The sequence below is a fragment of the Thermobia domestica genome, chromosome 8, assembly GCF_964235325.1.
Source record: "Thermobia domestica chromosome 8, izTheDome1.hap1.1, whole genome shotgun sequence".
NCBI lineage: Eukaryota > Metazoa > Arthropoda > Insecta > Zygentoma > Lepismatidae > Thermobia > Thermobia domestica.
In genome coordinates, this window is record NC_137461.1 from 4230666 (window position 1) to 4253032 (window position 22367).

Here is a 22367-nt window from a genome sequence, read left to right on the forward strand (position 1 = left end):
GGATACTAACTCCTACAGCACCTATCCAGAAAGAAGCATCGAGCGTGGCTTAACTTCTTCTTCCTCGATGTCTGCACCACTACTCAAAGTTCTCTCTCCTTCACCGTCTCCTTCTGGCTTCTCTTAGGTTCTCTGGATGATCGAGAACGCAAAATTTGCTAAGGAGCTCATTCCATACCACTAGACATCTACAGGCTAGTATCCATTATGTTATACGAAGTCACTTCACAGTTGGACTATTTCTGGAGTAATAATCTGTTAAAACACCAAACACCGTACGTTTATCTCTGATAACAATTTCCAATATTCGCCAGAACGCAAAATTTAACACAATTTAACGTGATCACAAATTATTCCACTTTTCTGCAGACGTTAAACACTGCACGTCTGACTCCTGAAATGGCTGACGCCGTAAGACAAAGAGTTACAAGAAGATGATCCCTAATTGGAAGATAATCATGACGTAATGATCGGATGATAGGCTTCTATGTGAAGATCAAAGAAAACCGAAATCTCAGCCGCAGCTGTGATTGTGGATTATCCAATCAGATAATTTTACTTCGAAACAAAGAGATGCACCAAGAAGAAATTATGGCTGACTTTATTAATTTGGAATTTTGAAGAAGATTTTACGAAATAAAATTTTTAGCTTTCTTGTGAAGATTCCCTATGCCGAAATATGAATAGAAATGAACTGAAAACCATTGAAAAGCTGAAATATACACTTATTTGTCTAAAATAATAATATATTCATGGATAAATGCGTAAAATATATAAAATATAATTAATAATCATGTAATCCTCATATACTATCTATTGAAACGTTCTGTTTTACTAAAATTACGCAAAATTCTCGACCTACTATTCTTCCACTATAAAATAAAAGTTTCTCTTACACTCTAAATAAATTTTAAAATTTTCTACCAACATACAAGGTGCTCAAAAGCATCGGGCCATGTTACGTTATGCTGGGCATAAGGTAACAGCATAGGCAACCCAACTTATACCCTCGACTGATTAGTTACAACTGGTTTTCAATTTCTTCTGCCTCATCTAAAGCAGTGTTCGGCAACTCATTGCTCCTGTAACGTAACATACTCCTTCCATTCAGATAGGAATCCCTCTCGATAAATTTGTGAATCAAGCGTTACAATTTGTTTATCAGTTTAACACGTAACTAAATGTAAAGTGATTTTGTCACGTTTGAAGAGGTTTTCGATCAAAGCAGGATTATTCTAAAAAAAAATACAGTATTACCTGGAGTAAAAACTCAAAAAACATAAATTACTACCTACAGTTACTAAACGTATATGTTTAATCAAAGTTCGTATCCTAAGGTAGTTGAAGGGGACGTATATGAATCAGGGGGGAAGGGGCTGTCAACCGGTGATTCCCATATTGCATTGGGTATTACAAAATACAGAGTAACGCATTCAAAACTACCAAGCACTCAAGAGCATCAAAAAGTTTCAGTCATGGCCTAAAACGACATGAAATGAAACTATTTAGATTTATTTCCCATGGTTATACCCTTTAGACTACAGGAAACTGATGCTTAAAGAAAGTGAACGATTGTAAAATTAACTTTTGTGCACTCCCGGAAATCGAATCCGGATCTATGCCCACCAGAGCCACACGCGCTGGCCACTAGAGCAATGGGGCAAACTGCACATCCTAAAAATCCCAGATGAGTGTTGGTACGAAAAATAGCTCTATACATAATAATTTTAACGAAAGAGCGTTGAATTTGCTTCATCATTTATATTTTATAGAACTCTTACGGGACACTATTGATTTTTTGCTTAGAAACGGGACATTTAGGTGTCCCGTTTGAGAATCAGAAAAAGGGACGTCTGAATACTTTCGGCTTCTAGATTTGACTGCTGCTCTAAAAGGCTTAAGTATTGATCTTGCTGTTACTGGTGAGAAGTTAATTCTACATCGCTCGAGATTTTTGTTGTGATTCTAGAACTGTGAGGAAGTAGCTGAATCGTCATGAAGAGTAGGGAGATCAGAAAATGAACTTCCGTCCAAATCCAGGATGGATGACCGCAGGCAACATCAGTGGTTTAATTTCTAATTGAAGAAGAACGGAACCATATTTTGCGTCATTAATCTGTCTTCAAAAACAAAATAGTTGAATTAGCATGTTCACAAAGGCATTAAGGCTACAACTTGTAGCAAAGTATGGACTTTTCCTTTTTTTTAAAAATATATATCTGTTTTTATTTTCTTATTTTTTTTTTTTGTCTTTATGTTGTACAGCTTCAGCTAATTGGTCCAGCACTGTATGAAAGTTTGTGAATAAATAAATAAATAAATAAATAATGTGTCCCAGTTTTATCTTCTTCGACAAAGGAGGTTGGAAGTGTTTTGGATACTTTCGAAATTTATAAAACACGAAACAAACACCAGGAAACAGAGTAGTTAGTGCTAATTATAGACCATGTAGAAAGAAATCAACCGTTGCTATTTTCTTCTGATAATCTGTAGAGAAAACATACTATATTTCATTAAGATAAGCTATCTTAATGAAATATAGTATATTTTCAAAAGCAATTTACTTCAAAAACATTTCATTTAAATAAAACACATATTTTATTCAAATATCTACATATGATACAAGACAAAAAATAATAATATGAATTTTTTTCTGTTTCAAGCAGCACCATAATCTAAGCAAAAACATGACGTTCTTCCTAATCAGTTCACATTATAAGGAAAATTAATTTACTGACCATATAACTTAATCCATCAGTACTTCATATTTTAAAGTTTACAGAATGACATAGCTATAATTTATGAAAATATTAATCACATTTAAAAGGTCTGTACAATATTCACTTGTTTTAAAAACATTATTTTCTCTGTGTACAATTTAAGCAAACCAACTAATTTTCATTAATTTATTTCTTAAAGAATGCTAAAACTTGTTTTTCAAATACACAATTATCAAACAAGTCACAGGAATTACGAAATGCAAGTCACAGGGAAAGATTATATATTTACATAATAAAACTGAAATCCTGGATCAAAATGTCTTTGGTCTTGACAAACGCTGAAAATCAAAAGTTTTCAATTAACGTTACATCATGAATTAAGAAATGTTACGTGAAAATATAACAATACATTATATAATAATAATTCAGATTATTATCACGACTGCTTCCTTACGTAATTATTGTTTTACACGAGTTCCAACGTGGGCTCACTTTAATTTTGGCAATGAACCAACTTCTTCAGTCATCTCAGGGAAGCCGTATCGTCAACAATTAGAATTGTACGGCTACAAGCAACGGGAATTACTATGCGTTTTATCGCCCAAGTTGTAAACAAGAATCAGTGCATATTTTAAGTTTTGCCTCGTTAGCCTGTAGTGATGATGAAATGATAATCGTGCGTGGTGTCCACCACAAAGTTCACTTGGCGTGGGCTGGGATCGAACCCAGGACCCCAAGCACCAGAGGTGAACGCTCTACCACTGAAGCCCCAATCCCACTTCGAGCACCTAGAGAGGTCTTAAACGGTTAACTGTACACTTCATATGAAGACATGGATTTTACCCGTGACATAAACTATCGTACGGTCTATGACATTCTTTATAGTTTCTTGGTCATTATATATATGCACCTAGAAGTGATATAGAAGCTCTACACACAGCTCTAGTTAACAAAACTGCGATTATTAAGTCAATATTGGCTACAAGACCTTTGGAACAATAAGGTTTCTTGAATTAAAATTAAAATTTACAGTAAGTACCAATAAATAAGCTTACTGCTCTTACTGTTACCAGCATTACATTCGAAAATATAAACATTCTGCTAGCCTACAATTTGTGACATTATTAGCTGCCTTTTTAATAACTGATAAATTCCAGTGTTCTATTATTTCAGAGAATCGCGCACACAAATACTCAAACTCTTTTTAAGCGTTGATTTCATCTAATCGCTTCTATAGTTACCCAAAATTTTAACCTATTTCAATTGCTACTTTTGCTATTAATTTGCTAGGAATATTCTTTTTCTTGCAAAAGATACGTGTACAATTGTAAGTAAACAAAATGAGCAAATGTTCACATTCTATATCTAGCTATAATATCTTATTAAGATAAATAAAAGTATTTATTGACAAAATATATTGTACATACTCCAAAACCACACTTTCGATATTCACAGACATGCATTTTGAAATTCCACTTTAAAGCTCATGGAATCACTCGTTTTTAACATTAAGCGATTGGCACTGAATATTCCTTTCATACCTCTTTTTACACCACACAAGTAATAGTTTATTTAGCTACAAACACTATTAGACATGTCACATAAGAAGTCGCCACGTGTACCAGATAATCCGACAAATGACTGTACATGAACTGTCTTTCTAAGTTCGGCAGTGCCAACGAATTAATCGAATAGCTCTTGATCTGAAGATAATACACCTGATGTTATGTCTTTTCTAAGGAATACAGAGATGCCACTATAAGATCACTCTTAGAACCAAATCATAGCTTCGGGCAATGAAATCGTAGCTCAGCCTGTATTGTTCTCTACTGGCTTTACGATAACCTTAATATTTCTTCAGTGCTCTTGTGATTTTAATGCCACTTGTTACGCGTATGCGCAAACTACAACGAAGCAATGTGAAGGAACAATTAAGTGAAGGAAAACAAACGAAGCAATGTGAAGGAACAATCAAGTGAAATAAAACAAACGAAGTGATGTGAAAAAAACAGTCAAGTGAAACAAAACTGAAACGATGCAATGTGAAGAAACAGTCAAGTGAAAGAAAACAAACGAAGCAATGTGAAGGAACAGTCAAATGAAAGAAAACAAACGAAGCAATGTGAAGGAACAGTCAAGTGAAAGAAAACAAACAAAGTGGTGTGAAGGAACAGTCAAGTGAAAGGAAACAAACGAATGATGTGAAGGAACAGTCAGTGAGAAAAAACTAAAACCACGAAGCAATGTGACGGAAGAGTCCTGTGCAACAAGGAAACAACAAAACAATGTGACGAAATAGCTGAAAAATAAAAACAAAGCAATGCAAAGGAACAGTGAAATGAGAAAAATCGGGAACAATGATACAACGTGAAGGTACAGTCAGGTGAAACAAGGAAACAACGAAATAATGTAAAGAAATAGTTAGTTGAAACACAGAAAATAATAAAGCAATGTGAAGGAACAGTCAAGTGAAAAACAGAAACAATGTTTTAAAAAGTCAAGGAAGAAAATCGGAAGCAACATGAAAAAACAATCACACCCGCGCAGCATCTTCAATTGTAGCTTTGTTCCACTAAAAGATAACTCTGATTATAAATTCGAAGTATTTTTCATAACAAGAACCAAGTTCAATCCCAGACTCGATTCGAATCCAATTTAAACTGTACGTTAATGTCTGATACAGATCACAATGCTGGAAATGGACGTAAAACTAAATAAACAAAAGTTACCCTTTCATAGACTCAAACGTTCCAGCCTACACTTGTAACTAACGCATGAAAGGGAACTTCACGTAAGCAACCTGCAAATTATTTTCTACTTGAAAGGTGCGAAATAACTCTAATTTGGATTTTCAAATTACATCTCTGCGAAAACTGTGATTTTGCTTAATATACATTTCATAACTACAAATTAAATATTTACACACTTGTTTTTAAAATATTATGCTACTACGGAACTAATATCTGTCCAGCAACAACACGTTCAAATTTTGATATCACTCTAACCTAAGCATTAGTACAACTAGCACACAGATAGATACACTAAAACGCTACGGAAACAATGCATTAATGCAAGAATTGTCTAAAGCCTGTGAACGTACTGAAAATAATAATAAAGCATAACTTTACACTTCTATTTGTTCCAAGGAAGACGTACAGAGGTAACTTTGCTATTCCATTTTATTACATTTTCGTTTTGATGTCATGTACACATAATATTATACATCTGTCTAGGCACTTTCAAATTAATTTACCTAATAATTCCATTTTCTAATATCTTTTTAGCTTCGTATTTCTTTGTGAACTCAATCAAAGAAAGCATACACCAACATCGTAAAGGGCGTAGAATGAACACAGATTTCTATAATTAGCATTACATAACATAGTTATACATCTAGTATAGAGCAGGGCGCAAAATTTCAAGCTCAGACGCACTAGCCAATCCAAAAATGATGGTCGTCATTATCTCTCAACCTAAAATAAAAATTATAAGAAGTACTCCCCCTCTCCTCCACGGCCTTTGGTTTGAAAAAGAGACATAACATTTCAAAAACAGACAATTAGATTCAGGATAATCAATTTTGAATTGGACAATTCTATACGTTAAAAAAAATCTTCCTTTCGATTGAGGGTGGGAAAAGAGGGGCGAATTACGACGTTGTAAAGACTTCACTTTCCATGTCCATTGTAAAGACTTTACATTCCGTATTTTCTCTCACACAGTGACAATTATTTTCGTGCGAAACACAAACTACGCAGTCCTGTGAGCAGTAGCGTAGCCAGGATGTATGTTTAAGCGGGGGGGGGGGGGGAGGTTAAGTGTTGTTATAGGTACATATAGAAAAATTACAAACAAAAAAATATATATAAACATAAAAACATATAAAAAATTACAAACATCAAAGTACCAAAGTACATTGTCGGACCTCTTTGGGGGGCGGCCCCTCTTTAAATTTCTAGTTGGCAATACGACCTGGCGATCGGAAATTTTGCGCCCTGGTATAGAGAATCAGGGACAACGTCAAATGTAGGATCCATGCCTTTGTAACCTTATTTTGCTGCTTTATAGGTATTTTAAATTGCTGTTTTTAAACGTATAGACTTGTCAGGGGTCATACTTGACATCATCTGACGATGTCCCTTCTGTTAAGTAAATACCAAATATTTTATTTAATTTTCACCTAGTTTATTAGCATATATAACAAAAAGCGTTCTTTGTTTTATCAATAAAGTACATTACCTGGATTAAAAATACTTATTTTAACCATACGCATACAAAAAAGATTTTTTTTTTAGTACAAAAACAGTTCTTCGTTCAGTTATCAAAATACGTGCTGATTTTTCTGGTTTATCGTTCATTTTAAACGATTTTTACTCTTCATTTCGAAATATTTACCAACTCTGTCCTCTCACAAAACAACTCATGCTACATACATCGCGTTTCCTTTTAACCAATCACTTATTACTTTATTCGTTCTCTTCTACTTTTCCAGGGCATCGGTCAACGAATACCCCACATTCAATACTACTTACAATCGTTATTATTTACGACCTAATATTTTATTTTAAACTATTTTTTTAAAAGAAATCTATCGTGATTACTTTTCCGTTCAACATAAATTTGTTTCTCAATTTAATCAATATAATGATCATTATATTCTATGTCCTATATTCTAAACAGACTTCAGTAAATGAGCTGTAATATTTAAGTCTTCAATGACAGTAATAAGTATAGTATATAAATAACGAGAGTCGTGTGGTGGCTTAGTTATCGGTTATACAATTAATTTTTTAATTACTAAAATCCCGCTGTTCTCACGCTAAAAGCTAGTAGCATATCAAATACAAATTACACGTAAATACTTCGAAAAAAAGTATTACACAATTATATGCTCTTGTATTTTATTTAATATTCTAATTACACACACAAAAAAAAAAATAGAGCTCATAAAAGGCTTCATTTTATTTTATTATTAAATTAAATACTTTACTTGCAGCTTGGATTTTGTGGTTCAAATCAGACAGTTTATTGCAAAAGCAACCTCAATGTTTATGTGGATTCGAAAACACAGCGGAGCCCAATTGTAATGGCAGTTGTCATTTCTTTATGTAACTACTAGTAAAATCTATTAGAGGTGGGGATTAATTACAATTTAAAAAAAGAGAAAGTACTTAAAATTCATTGTGTATTATTAATTTTGCTCCTCATCACTATGTTTCGCATATATTGTTTAATATTATATGACGAAATAGGAGGAATCGACCGATTTTTCTCCTGTAGGTGCCGATCAAAAGAAAATTCAGCTAGAAAATTACAGGAATGAGCCAGGAATCCCGTGTCAGTGCGGAAACCACTACGCCCCATAGTCCACTCTCTGAACAGCTACAGCACTCATTCTTGAGATCTGTGTTCGTCTGTTTGGGAAGCGGACTGTGAGGTGAGTAGTTACCGCATCGACACAATAACCTAGAAACTCTATTTGAATCCTGATTCAGTCAGGTTTGGTTCTTTTTCTGCAAAGTTGTTCAGACGCTAGCACAAAGTTGATCTACAAGATTTCACACTTTATTTTATTTTAATTAATTTTTTTTGGAGGGGGTAGGGGGAGTTTATGATGATATCATGAGACAAATTTTTGCTCCAGCTAATAATCTTTGCCGCAAATTCAAGCTTATACTGTTCCTGAATCAAGAGAAATAATCTTCTAAGAACTAATCCCTCTGAACTTCGTTGTTCTCAAAACATCAATTTGTCATTGAGTAGAAAAATATGATTTCTCAAGCACACAAACTTAAACAAAATTAAAACAATCTCTGAATACAGTACAACTTTTTCACTAAAATAATTCACGAGTATAGTTTCGCCAACTATCTATACCTTTTGGCTTTATCAGACAGTAGAAAATAGAGAAAATAATTGAGAGACAAGCTTTTCAAGAAGAGGACAAAAGCCAAGACAGGGTTGCAGGATAAAGATTTTGATTGACTATGAACAATAATCTATTATGCATTCAAGAAAACGCAAAAAAAAAGTCAGAAGTTTTGGAATGTGATCTTCTTTCAATAAAACCTGAAGATCATCATTCTCCTGTCACTGAATACGAACGAAGCTTGAAAGTAATAAATGAAAATGAATGAAAAAATACAATAAAGCATATTTGCTGCAATATATCACACTTACTATTTACTTTCAACTATTTCGTATTTGTTATTCAGTGTATGTATTATTAGTATATATTTTTTTTTTTTTTGTGCTGTCTTCAAATTTTCTGTGTATTTTTTAAATTTTAATGATGAAAAAGAAGTTTTGTAGTAACAAACTTGTTTTTAGTGTAAATGTTTTTATTGATTACTAGCCAGTGTGGATTAGAAGATGGGAATATGTGACATCTAAGTACTACAATGCAGCAAATTAAATCATAAGAACTGAAACTTTCCCATTGTCACGATGAATACCCAGGTATAGTAGTTCTTGGACTAACAACCAGGTGAATTCTAAGTTGTCAAACGTTTCAAGAACTGACCACATTATTCTCACCTTCAGGGTGTATTATGAAGATGTAAACAATGAAATCAATTCTCGAAACAATGGAAAACGTAGAATTCATCTGGTTGTTAGCCCGAGAACTACTGTATTCAAATTAGATCATGTCTATATTTCCTGCTAATTTGATGTTCGTAGTTTCTTCTTTCTCACCTCAACCATAGGTTGCTAGGCAACATAGAATTTTTAAAACTTTTCTCTCCCTCGGAAGAGCTGTTTTATACGTTGATAAGGTCTCTTCTTCGTAACTGCCTCTAAATATTCTATCCTTAGTGTTCCTCTTCCTGGTTTTCCTTCTGTCTTTCCCTCCTACACAGTGATCCAATCGGAGTGCCGAATAAGATGGCCAAGCATGCTGCTTTTTCTTTTTCCTATTATCTTCATGATCTGTCGCCCTTCATTAGCTTTCTTTAGTACGTCTTCATTCGTTTTCCTTTCGGTCCATGATATGCACAGCATCTGTGCCAACAACACATTTCAATTATTTCCAGCTTGGATATTTCAGCTTTTCTCAGTTCACGTCTTTGATCCGTAAAGCGCCACGCTCCATACCAAAATCTTAATAAATCGTTTTCGAACGTCCAACGACACAATTCTTCACGTTAGCAGTCCTCTTCTTGAACTTACGTCTTTGTTGAACTTACGTCTTTTCGTACTGTAATATCGCAAAAATTTATATTAGAAAAACAGTTCTCTATGTGATTTAATACAGTGCTCCTTCGTGATCTTTATACCTCGTAGTCAGATTTTGGATAATACATCCACTCTCCATCTCCAAACATAACGTGTAAATTTGGTATAGATTTTTTTTTCTTTTTATATGTAAGCTTTCTTCGTAAATTCATAAAAGAAAGTACTGTGATGAAGCCAAGAAGTATAGATAGTTGGCGAAGTTGCACAAATATTGCCAAGCTGAAGTATTTTTGTATTAATTCGGTAGTTTACGATTGTTAAATATTTTTATTTCTACGCAGTCGTTAGGGAGCAAAAGACATGACACGAACAAAAGTATATACCCAAATGAGTATAAATTTTAATACAACGAACCATTGTAGGTTCTTTGCCTACAAATTTTGAACAGTTGGTGTATGGAATTTTTTTTAGCCTCTTTAAGCTTCATTAAATGCTAATGCCTGGTTTTATTATCATTTTGGTTTTACTAAGTTTCCTCAACCACTACAAAAATAAAACCATTTTCAAAGTCTCTTTTTATGTATTTTTCCTTCACTTATACTACAAGTCAATTACAAAATTTACCAAATATGGCACCATGTACAGGGTGATTATAATTAAAGTCCCACTTTCAAAATGCTGTAAAAAGAGAACCACTGGTCAGAATGACTTCAAATTTGAACTGAATATACTCGAAGAAGGGGAAAACGATATGACATAAGAATAAAAGAGTTCCACAGTGTATCAATAGATGGCGCTGTAAATGGAGTAATTAAAGTGGATTCAGCTACAAGTGACATTCTGAATCGAAATACGACGGCTTTGGCATGAGTTGACATTAAACCAACTATACTGTTCAATGTGCATGATTGTTTCGATTTTTGTGACGGAAAATATGACTTCCAAGTCATTCAACAGTTGTGGCACTGTTAGTGGAAAGCTCACCCACCACGGGAAGGTCGTCATTTTTTCCGTCACAAAACCGACACAATCATGCACATTGAACAGTACAGTTGGTTTAATGTGCAACTCATGCCAAAGCCGTCGTATTTCGATTCAAAATGTCACTTGTAGCCGAATCCACTTTCATTACTCCACTTACAGGGATCCCCTATTGCCACACTTTAGAACTAGTTTGTCCTTATGCCATACCGTTTCTCTCTTCTTCAAATTTCAAGTCGTTCTGACTAGTGGTTCTCTTTGTACAGTATTTTGAAAGTGGGACTTAATTATAATTACCCTGTATAATTTTTCTTTTATTTGTACATGGAGAGGTCTTCTACTCTCTTCATGTTACAAAATATTTTGTAGTCATGATAAACAGTTATTTGTAGAGATTACTACATAACGTATTTGAGGGAAATATATATACATATATTCCTTGTAGTAAGGAAAAGCAATATTACAAAAAAAAAGTGAAATTAATCAGAAATCAACACGACGCCAAATTTCAAAGTCTCAGGCACACCACACGCCCTCATCACTAATAATTACAAATAGTTACTTTCTATGGCATTGTAAATAATCACAATATAAGCTATACAATAAACAAATAAAAATGTGTATGTATATATATATAAATTTCTTCCTTCAGACATTTCGCACACACGCACATTTATAGACACATTCACGCAACAGACAGACAAACTAAAAATGACAACCCTGTTGTAAAAGTAACTTTTTTTAAAAAAATAACTTTATCGCCATTATATTCTTCTTCCCATTATTTTTTTGTTAAAAATAACGAAGAAAAGGCAAAACTAGAGCACATCTAGGTTGCCTGCAAGGTTGACATGGACCGCACAGAGTCCCAGATCGGCAGCAGCGTTTGGGATGTCTTCTAGATTAGACAGGTGTACTAGCAGTTGCGCTACTAGAAAGGGCCATCTTGGAGAGCGATGATAAACTTCTTTTAGGGCTGCTCCCGAGAAAGCTGAGGTTGCTGTCTCCCAGCAATTTACGAAAACTATTCAAAGAAAACAACGAAAACAAACAATTAAAATACTGTACATGGCTTAATAGAAAAGCTTAACATATAGCTGTGAGAGAGAGTGTGTGTATAGTGATACATATTTGTGCACTCAACTCTTACCATCAGTTTGATATGACTAAAACAAATTATTCATATTTTGCAGACAGTGCTTCTCCCGTTTTTTCGAATGTGAAAAATTACGTGCAAAATTATGTACAGTCAGTTTCAAAACTATGCACGATGTTACAAAGGTTACAAGTCAAGTATTTTTATTCTTGGACAGAATTACAAAATATACTGGGTGTTGACACCGAAAGTAATAATAATAATAATAAACACTGCCCTGACAGCTCTTAGCGAGCCTGAGCCTGCTCCAACGCCATCTGTTAGTGACCGGCGGAACTACATCTAGTCTAGCGACGAACACGTGGTTATCACGCTGTGTAACCCTGTCTCTTAACAGATGTATCAGAAGCTTTTTTGTGTTTTATTCACGTGACTCCCCAGTTTGCTTCACGACGCTGAACGGTCGCCAAAAATTGGGATGCCCATTTGAATTTTTTTTTTTTTTTTTATCAGTCACTAATAAAAGCGAACAATCTTCTTATACAGGTAATTTCTCTTGACAGTATCTCAGAAGTGACAGAATGATGTGAGAACTGTTTCACTTGAAAAGAACACACACTTTTATGTAAATATTTCACTCATAACAAAGTTACTGACAAAAACTGCGTTTGACCAATTTTTTTTTTTTTTTTTTTTTTTTTTTTTTTTTTTTTTTTGCTAATAACTGTACAAAACTTCAACGATCGAGATGTACAAAATATGTTCCATTTTTACTGTACTTTCGGATGTCAAGTGCTTTTGAATGTGTTCTTCAATTACAGAACACAGCTTATTGTCTCTATCCATCAGCTCTACTAAAATTCCATTAAAAATTTTGAGGATAAGAAACTTCAGACAGCTTCTGAACAAGTGAAGAAAAACAATACAGAAAACATTGCATTCATTAGAAATAAATACAACATTTTACTCTAATAGATCAACGTTATAGCCTGTTTTAAATTCACTCCCCCCCTCTTTAATATTCCGTTCCCTTTAATCTCTATGGACTTCATGACTGGAATTTGGTGGATTAGCAGGGTTCTTACAAAATGATTTTTATCATTTCCTCTGATTTCCTCCTGATTTCCAGGTGCCAGGGTCAACCATTTCCCCTGATCCACGGCATTTAATAAAACAAAGGTTCATTATTGAAGAATGCCTGCAAGAGCTAAATAAAGGCTTGGTTAATAACACTGGACGACAAACAAACAATACTGCCTTCATTTAGCTCACAGCAAAGAGACACGAACATGTTTCACGATTGGGCGAAGACATGCGAATCATAAGCTTCTTTGGTGCCCGCCACACACAAACACGGCCCGTGGTTTAAGTAAGGTCAACGATGACACATTCGATCACATCCAACGTTTCCAGACATCAGCGGTCCATGTTGCATGTTCGCGTCACCACTGGTGTCGTGCTAAAGCGTTATGATCTCTTATCAGCAGTTTCGCCCATGCAACCAGACCTCGTATGTTCACGTCAGTAACTAGCGGCGGGCTGTGATTGTTGACAGGCAAATGCTGCTTGATGTCCGTCACCTGCACCGCAGTCGCACGACGATTCTGAATGACAATTTGGTTTAATGTTCGATGAGATCTGTCCATGAGGGTTTTCTTCCGACCAATATTCCTCTTCGCCAATATGGCTTTGCCATGAGTTTTGTAGGATATTATCACCTTGGACATTGTCCCTCGCGACACATGTAACATACTTGCCACCTTCACAGGGTGTCTACTGAGTTTCAGTTTCAAAATTCCAGTATATTCCAGGTTTGTAATTGTTTTAATTAGCCTTGATTTCTTTCAAATACAAATGATTAGGTATATGTAGCTGCTCATGAAAGCGCTGAAATCTTTACACAAACAATGTGGTACATCCATACCAAGCATTAAAACTAGCCCTCAGTTTCCTATCACTGGGCATACTTTTACTGACTTTACTGACTACTTGACTTGTATACTGTACTTGAAGCATTGCACATAATATAATCCATCCATTGTTATTATAAGTGAAGTATTGAGAAGAAAGAAAGAACGAAAGAAAAAAGGAAAAACGGAAACTGAAAACACTTAATGGAAAGGTGGAAGTGCGTGACTCTCTGCAACCCCAAGAGAGATGGCGTTACCTCTTAACGCCGGATCATTAGGGACAATCACAATTTATTATTTCGGTAACTGTACTGTATTACATAAATATTGTTGCTCTATAAAATCACTGTTTTCATGATCTGAAGCTCAATTTCACTACTTTCCTTTGACCAACCACCTCAATTCATGACTTTCATGGCCCGTAGATACCCTGCTCGGAGGCCTAATATAGTGAGTCAAGACCATTATTTGTATTATATAAATGTATTATTAAGTTATATTATAACTTGATATAAATAATTGTATATTATTCTATTCTAGTTATAATGCAAGATTGTTATTACCCTGGACTTTTGGAGTTCAAAAATAGAAGGTAGATTATAAATAACGTGCCTAAGACTGCATATTCTTTTGTTAGGCAAGGGAAAGGTACCAACTCATGTTAGTATTGTTTGATTAGTGTCTCACATTTCTTATGTAATCAACTTCTGTCTACAACATCTTGAGTGTACTAGGAACATAAAACTTTGAATGCCCGGTCGTTTGGTATTATTTTGGACCTAACATACAATTGCTGAATTTATAATATCGGCTATGTTCCTTTTAAACTTTTCAAAACTCCTGCAACACAATTAGAGATAAGCACGAAACAAAATCCAGACACTGGTAAAGCGTGTTCCATAGAGAACGCAACTTTTAAAATGCCCGCCATTTCTGTTCTAGTAAGTTGGCAGCACTGAACGTTACACGACTTTCATCTGTTACCTTTGTGATTAGTAGTCACGGAGCGCATGATCGTCATCTGTTTTTTGTATGGGTAGGAATGGAGTGCTTCAGGACGGAACAGCGTGTTGTCATAGTGAAAACTTATTTCAAATGTGGTGAGCGCTCCATTCCTACCCATACAAAAAACAGATGACGATCATGCGCTCCGTGACTACTAATCACAAAGGTAACAGATGAAAGTCGTGTAAAGTTCAGTGCTGCCAACTTACTAGAACAGAAATGGCGGGCATTTTAAAAGTTTCGTTCTTTATGTGAGACCCTTTCTTTGAAAACATGTTTATTTCTTAAAACACACCAACACACACACAAAAAGAATGGTTAAGTAACAAATAGAGGACAATGATAAAAAATGTTAACATGAGTTGGCAACCTTTATTTGCCAAATGAAAGAAGACACAACCCAACCACTCCATTCTACAGTGAGTCATATTATCATTTGACGAGCAAAACTTTAGAAACTGTGCAGACTGCCGGTCCCCGGTGATCCTTGATGTCATTATTGCTTTTGAGTTCTTCATGACCAAGGATCCACGGGAAATCCTAAAGCTTGGCAGTACAAACGTTATTTAATAATAGAATTACAAAAAAACATTTTTGAATTTAAATCTCATATAATGTATTAGCCTATTCTTTTAAGTTACTTATCTTACGTATCATTCATTACAAGACACATTCTAAGGAAACAAAACCTGCACCAAAATGCACTCCTAACAAAGATTTCCAATCTTAATTAATTTTGCATTTCATTCTATCTCCAAGCAAACTAAAAGTTAGTAGGCTTATAACCCATGTTAATTATCTGCTATATTTTAATAGAGCGTAGTGACAAAGTTGGATGGACAGTTTTGCTGAAAGAAAATAGCTATAAGGATTAAGCTATTATAATCCTTATTATTATTAAGATTTATTTAAGGATTTGCATATTTCGGCTAGAAATAAAAAAATCACGTTTATTTAATTTAACTTATTTCACGGTTAACAACACGGCTTTTTCAAGACTGGATAAATGACCAAGTTTTTATGAACTAAACTGTTCATCTAGATGTAATAGTTAATCGATATTAACCCAGGGGCGGCTTTAGGATTTTAATTTTGGGTAGGCTTGATTGATTTAGGAAATTACTTTCACAATAGTAGTTGATGCTATTTGTCAAATAATTATCTACCATTAATAGAAATAATGGAAAATATATTTACTCTTTACTGTATCTTTTAGCGTTTATACATTTTTTAACGTTTTTGGGTAGACCCGTGCCTACCCGGCCTATCTGCTAAAGCCGCCACTGTATTAAACAAGAAGAACATAGAATGTGTTTGCTATATTTTCAAAATATCGCTTCTCATAACTAGAATGAGTTCGAATTTTGTTCAAGTTCTGATTAAATATACCGTATTTACCATATCACACCCGATTTTTTTTTTTTTTTTTTTTAACGAGAAAACGTTCGAAAAACAAGGTGCGTGTTATACATAGAGTACGTTCAACAGCTACATAAAACCACTTCGTCTATTTTTCTACAAATTAATTTTGAAGTACTTAAATTGTGCTACATATATAACTTTTTTTCTACCAAAACCAAAATACATGTTATACACGCGTAAATACGCATCAGTTATATTCTCGCAATTCATAGTTTGGTATAAGCAGTGCTGAACTCCAGACATCGGGATCAGAAAATTACATAAACATGCAACTTCATCTTCACGCTCTCTGTGAGTGCGTAATGGTAAACACATGACTAGTTTTTGTCTATGAAACCCCAACTACATGCAAATCCTGAGATGCAAATCCTTAAATAAAAGATTTTTAAAAATCCATTAATATGAACTATATTAATTTTATGGAATTTTAGAACTGGTTCACATAAGCAAATAACGTACATCTGGACATTCACGGCATACAATCATACAGCACTTTACATTACATCACGCGGTGTACATAAATAATTGATGATCAGTTATGCTTACTGTGAATGAGTTGAATACCGAAGTAGAATTTCGGGAGTGATTCCTTCTAATACTTGGATCGAAAATATTTTAGTTTAAGCGCTCAGATTATGGAAAATTTCGAAACGACTGCACATATTAACCGTGGGTAAATGAAAGACAAAACGATGAAAAACCCCACGAAAGCTATTGGAGTTAAGTTTCCTTCAACTGGAATTATTGAAGCAATTTTGAAATTTCATATATATATATATATATATATATATATATATATATAATATATATATATATATATATATAACGTGATGATAAAATTTTGGCATGAATTAGTTGTGTAAATACAACGTCCTTCGTTCTGGCGTTAATTGTCATCTATCCTGAGGTAAAAATTTTCCTGTACCTGTCATGTTTAAATGAAAAAAAAAAGCTTTTAGTTTTACATCCCACACTTACGTCAGCCAGACTAAAGGAGACGATGATGAGAAATGAATGCAATGGTAGAATGAAGAAAGTGGGAGTAAACGAGAGAACCCTGAGAAAACCCATGAACATGGTGTTTGCCCACCACAAAGTTCACTTGGCGCGAGCTGGGATCGAACCACGGATCCTATTCACGAGAGGTGAACGCTCTACCACTAATCTACCGTGCCCCCTTACTTACACGAAATTATTATAGCAATGTAATTATTAAAATCCAAAATACCCCAAATATGGTATAGGTAAATAGCATGTACTAATGCTCTCCACACTTCGTGCTCTTGCGATGCAAATGTGAAAACTGATATATGTCGATTTCACATATATTTGTTAATAGAATTTAATTAGTAATTCAATTTACAATATTAACACTTCATGACTATTTTTGCAGATACATCAGAACACAGGACAAATGTAGGTCACCTAGGTGACTAATGTCCTTGCCATATACGACCGAAATTCAGGGGTACGTACGAGACAAATCAATCTAGCTCATATATACATATGAAGTCATCTTACACTAGACACATAGGAATTTTATGAGGAGTAAAAGGGGAGTAAGTAAAAAAAGGTGTATGGAAAAAAAAACTCCTAGGAAAACCTCAGGTGAGAAGATCTAGGCCGCGAAATTTGAACCCAGGATCTCAGAGTATGATTTTCGCTTAAATACGTCTATAGACGAAGATTTCAGTCACGAATATATATATATAAGAAACGCTATGTTAAAAAAAGACTGATAATTCTTTACGCGTGTTTGGCAACACTGATTAACCCTGCAACCCTCGTGCGGGGTAAATATGATCCCAGAGAGATATTTTTGTTTGGCTCTCCTAGACAGTTGGCAATTCTGACCCGGTCACCCTACTATTAAATAATGTTAAGAGTACAATACTTACAAAAAATATGCTATTAACATTTTTCGTACACAAAAAATACGTTTAATATAAAGTGGGGTCACTGTGACCCCACGCGAGGGTTGTTGATACCTAACACCGCGCGAGTGGTGCAGGGTTAAGTAAGGCATGAGCAGGAGCATGCCCTAGCATTCCATGCTTGCGAAGGACACAGAATCGACTGAGTGTAGTTGCATACGTGCGGGTAGCAGTAAGGTGAAATGGCTGCCGTAATACAAAATCCCGCCAATGGTGAAGTGAGATCTGTCATATGATTTCTGAACAGAATGCAGCTGACATCCATCGAGAATTGTGTGTCATTTATCGACAGTAATGAGTGAAGGGAAGGTCAGGCAATGGTGCAGACTTTCGGGAAGGGTGTTCAAATATTCATGATGATGAGTGTAGCGGAAGGCCTAGTGTTCAGACGGATGGTCTGGTGGAACGCGTTAACGGACAAGTGCGATCCAATAGCCGGTTCACAATAACTGCTCACAAGAGAATTCTCTGAAATGTCTGCGAAAACAGTGCACCGAACAGTGACTGACAAGCTGGGTTATCACAAACTGTGTGCGACGTGGTTGCCAAAAATGCCGACAGACGCTCACAAAGAGCAAAGAATGACAGCTGCACGCGATTTTTTGATCCAATGGAGGGAGAATGGGTATGATTTCTTTTCCCACATAGTGACGAGGGATGAAACCTGGATATTGCACGCCACCGGGGAGTCGAAGCAGCAGTAAATGCAATGGTGGCACTTTAGTTCTCCTACAACGAAGAAATTCTAACAAACACCATCAGTTCACGAAATCACAGCAACCGTGTTTTGGGATCAAAGGGTGTGATTCTTGGAACCAGGAAGAACAATTACAACAGATGTGTATTGCCAAACATTGAATAATTTGCGACGTGCCATCCAAAATCGCCGTAGAGGAACGCTACGCTCTGGAATTATTCTGATCCATGACAAAGCCCACCCCCCACACACACAGTTGCTCGTACAGTTGAAACAATTCAAAGATTTCGATAGGAACTATTTAATCATCCCCCTTACAGTCCGATCTTGCCCCCAGGGATTGATTTCTTTTTCTTCACCTGCAAAAGTGGTTTGCATCGAATCGTTTAAACGACTTTTCAAGACATCAGTCCTGGACTGACTGCACACTCAGGTGGCATATTTTTACACACAGGGTATACTGATGCTTGTGTTACCTACCAGCAATGTCTGGAGGTTCATGGTGACTACGCTGAAAAATAGCCAATATATATACTTATATATCAATCACAATACTCTAGCGGTCAATTTTCGTAAGGGCAGAATGCTTAAATTATTTTCCTATGCAGATACAGTATTTACATAGTTTTTACACCTAACAGTGCTGTAGTAAAAAATCTGTTTTATTATTATGCTATGTTCTTGTACTAATTTTCCTAATGTGCATCAACCAATGTGAGCTACAAATCTCAAATTTAATTTAGCAGACCGTTTGTTTGCGATGCTACCTACGTAGGAATGACCAAAACAAACATTGGCACCAGATTGAAGGAATACATTAGGGAATTTTGTGAGCAAAAAGAAGCTGTATTAGGGTTGTCAAAACATCCCCAAATCACTAAACATTCAATTCGAAATGTAGAGCTCCCTCGTGGCTAAGCGGTTAGCGTACACGCCTTTGACGTGGGAGACCCGGGTTCAATTCCCGGCGGGAGCTCATGTGGTTCGGATTCCACGTTAATCAGTAGGTCCACGTCTCATATAGCCTCGCTGCTGAACGGGACGCTAAACTAAAATCACCTCACCTCAATTTGAAATGTGCAAGTTTTGCACCGAGCCTCTTGTAATATTGGAAGGAACGTGTTTGAAGCATATTATATCAGGACGAAGAACTCATTATTAAATACAGATAACGGAAATAATTCAAAGCTGTGATGCTACAATTACTAATTACATTAACAAAGACATCAGGAGATCAAAATATTTTATATAATTAGTGTGACTGTATAAAGATTACAAAATTCACAAATTATTGGTTGTAATAGTTACTTAATTGGCATTAGTGTTTGATCTGGCAACAATGTATGCCTAGAAAGGTCTCATCAGCTGATGGACATAATGAAGATTAGTACAAGAAGATAAAATAATACTTAGGTAGAACAAAAATTTTACTTCGTATCACTGTAAAAACTATGTAAAGATCTAAATAGGAAAATAACTTAAAATTTTTTGACTGACGAAAATTGACCGCTAGAGAACCTGAAATATTGGCTTAAAAAAAAAAAAAAAATAAAAATCACGTATTGAAGGAACAGGTGAGATATAAGTAGTAAAAATGCCCGTTCTTCGCAAGGTGAAAGTAGATTATGGTGGATCGTCACTAAACTAGCAGGTACTAGAGCCTGAAAGTATGCATGTGAAACATTATGGTCTGCAAGTTCTTTGTTCCCGAGCTGGGGTCTGGATTTAGTCAGATTTTCGCAAAAAATTTCTCTAGTTGGCAGTTAGAACGAAAACACATGGAATATATTTATCATATTAAACGTTATAAATGAGGCCATAATAAAGAAAATGATGACACAATTGATTAGCTACGTTGTAAATACAGTGGATACCTAGAATAAAGAGTTGGTTTATAAAATAAGTGAGTTTCGTTTCACAGTGTGAAACTACGGTAGACTTCCAGCTATGGGAATTCAATACTCAAACTTAATATAGTACATGCATAACTACTGGTTGCAACAGAATAATATGATCAAAGATATAACCTGTTCCTTGGACGTTGAATTCATATCAAAAAGCAACTACTCGCTAAGCTTTACTGTTTTTGATCTATGGCGATAATTGTTGAAACCGGAAATCATTAATCTGTACCACTTCCGGACTGAATAGACGGTTAAGGGAAAAGACATAGATTACTCCTGCGAAGCTGAATCAAATGTTTTAAAAAAAACTGCATCTTGACATCCCTTACCGTTTTTCCTATACAGAAATCAGTTCTGAAACCGGAAGTAGTAGTAAATTTCAATTTCAGAAAACGCTTGTCGTATATACAGTGAAACCTCTACTAACGGACACCTCTATAAAGCAGACACCTCCCTTAACGGACATATTTTGTAATCCCCAAACACTGGAATAGGAAAAAACATATTGGCAAACCTCTCTAAAGCGGACACTCTCTAGTACGGACACGGACAGTCTTTTCTGTCTTTTATAGGTATCATTTACCTCCGTATTACGGACACTTTTTCTAGAAATAAGTTGAAAGATGTAGTAAAAATACATTTTTGGTAATTCATACATGTGTCACCAAGGAAGCATTGTGACAACATTTTACCCCCTCAATTGTCTGCTCAGCAACCCAGACGAAGCGTCTCTGTTTAACAACACTCTTATGTCCTTTGCTTGCATCCCACTCCCACCCAAGCTGTTTTAGACACAAAAGTGATTGACAGTTGCCCGCCGTTAGGGATGACACGTTATGCTACTGTCCCGTTGGAGTCTTTAACCAACCAGAAGACAAGTTTAGTACTTTTTCCCTCAGGTATGTATATTGTCTCAAAAAGGACACTTCAGGACTGCAATTACCCCACCAATTAAAGCGCCATACTGAAAACGAAGGAAGTACTGATAAGTGTAAAGTGCAGAGAACTATAACATGTTATTTCCATGTTGTGCCTCGAATATAGAGTATTGGATAACACAGGATAATGCATGTAATATTCGTAAATACGTGATTTATGCAAAAATATTTTTTTCTAATTTTATATTACCTTGCTCACTAATTTACATAACAAAATACTGAAACCTCTTGAAGACGGACACTTCTCTATAGCGGACAATTTTTGATTCCCCACGGCTGTCCGCTTTAGAGAGGTTTCACTGTATTACATTTATGTTTTATGGCAACAAATGTTGAAACCGGAAATGGTTAATTTAAACCACTTCCGATTTGAATAGAGGGTTAATTAAGATGATGGAACGTATTCTTGGGACAATGAATGGGCTGCAGAAAACAATATCTCGATCTCTCTTACTGTTTTTACTGTGGAAAATCAGTACTGAAACCGGATTAAATTTGAACCACTTCCGGTTTAAATTTGAACCACTTCCGGTAGAAGATAGAACCTATTCCTGAGACTGAATCAATTGAAAAAAAATCGATAT

The 22367-nt window shown here is 35.3% G+C and overlaps 1 protein-coding gene across 6 annotated transcripts in view; it reads right to left on the reverse strand.

Moving 5' to 3' along the window:
- Positions 1–2574: 2574 nt before the first annotated feature.
- Positions 2575–22367, reverse strand: part of LOC145692656 (RILP-like protein homolog) — a 179729-nt gene continuing 159936 nt past the window's right edge. For 4 of the 6 annotated variants that reach the window (XM_081768022.1, XM_081768025.1, XM_081768020.1 and 1 more), the window contains one exon: positions 2575–11901. In XM_081768022.1, coding sequence (XP_081624148.1) covers positions 11696–11901 — 206 coding nt within the window. In that variant the 3' untranslated portion in view covers positions 2575–11695. The remainder of the gene's footprint in view (positions 11902–22367) is intronic. The other 2 variants (XM_081768026.1, XM_081768023.1) reach the window with 1 other exon arrangement.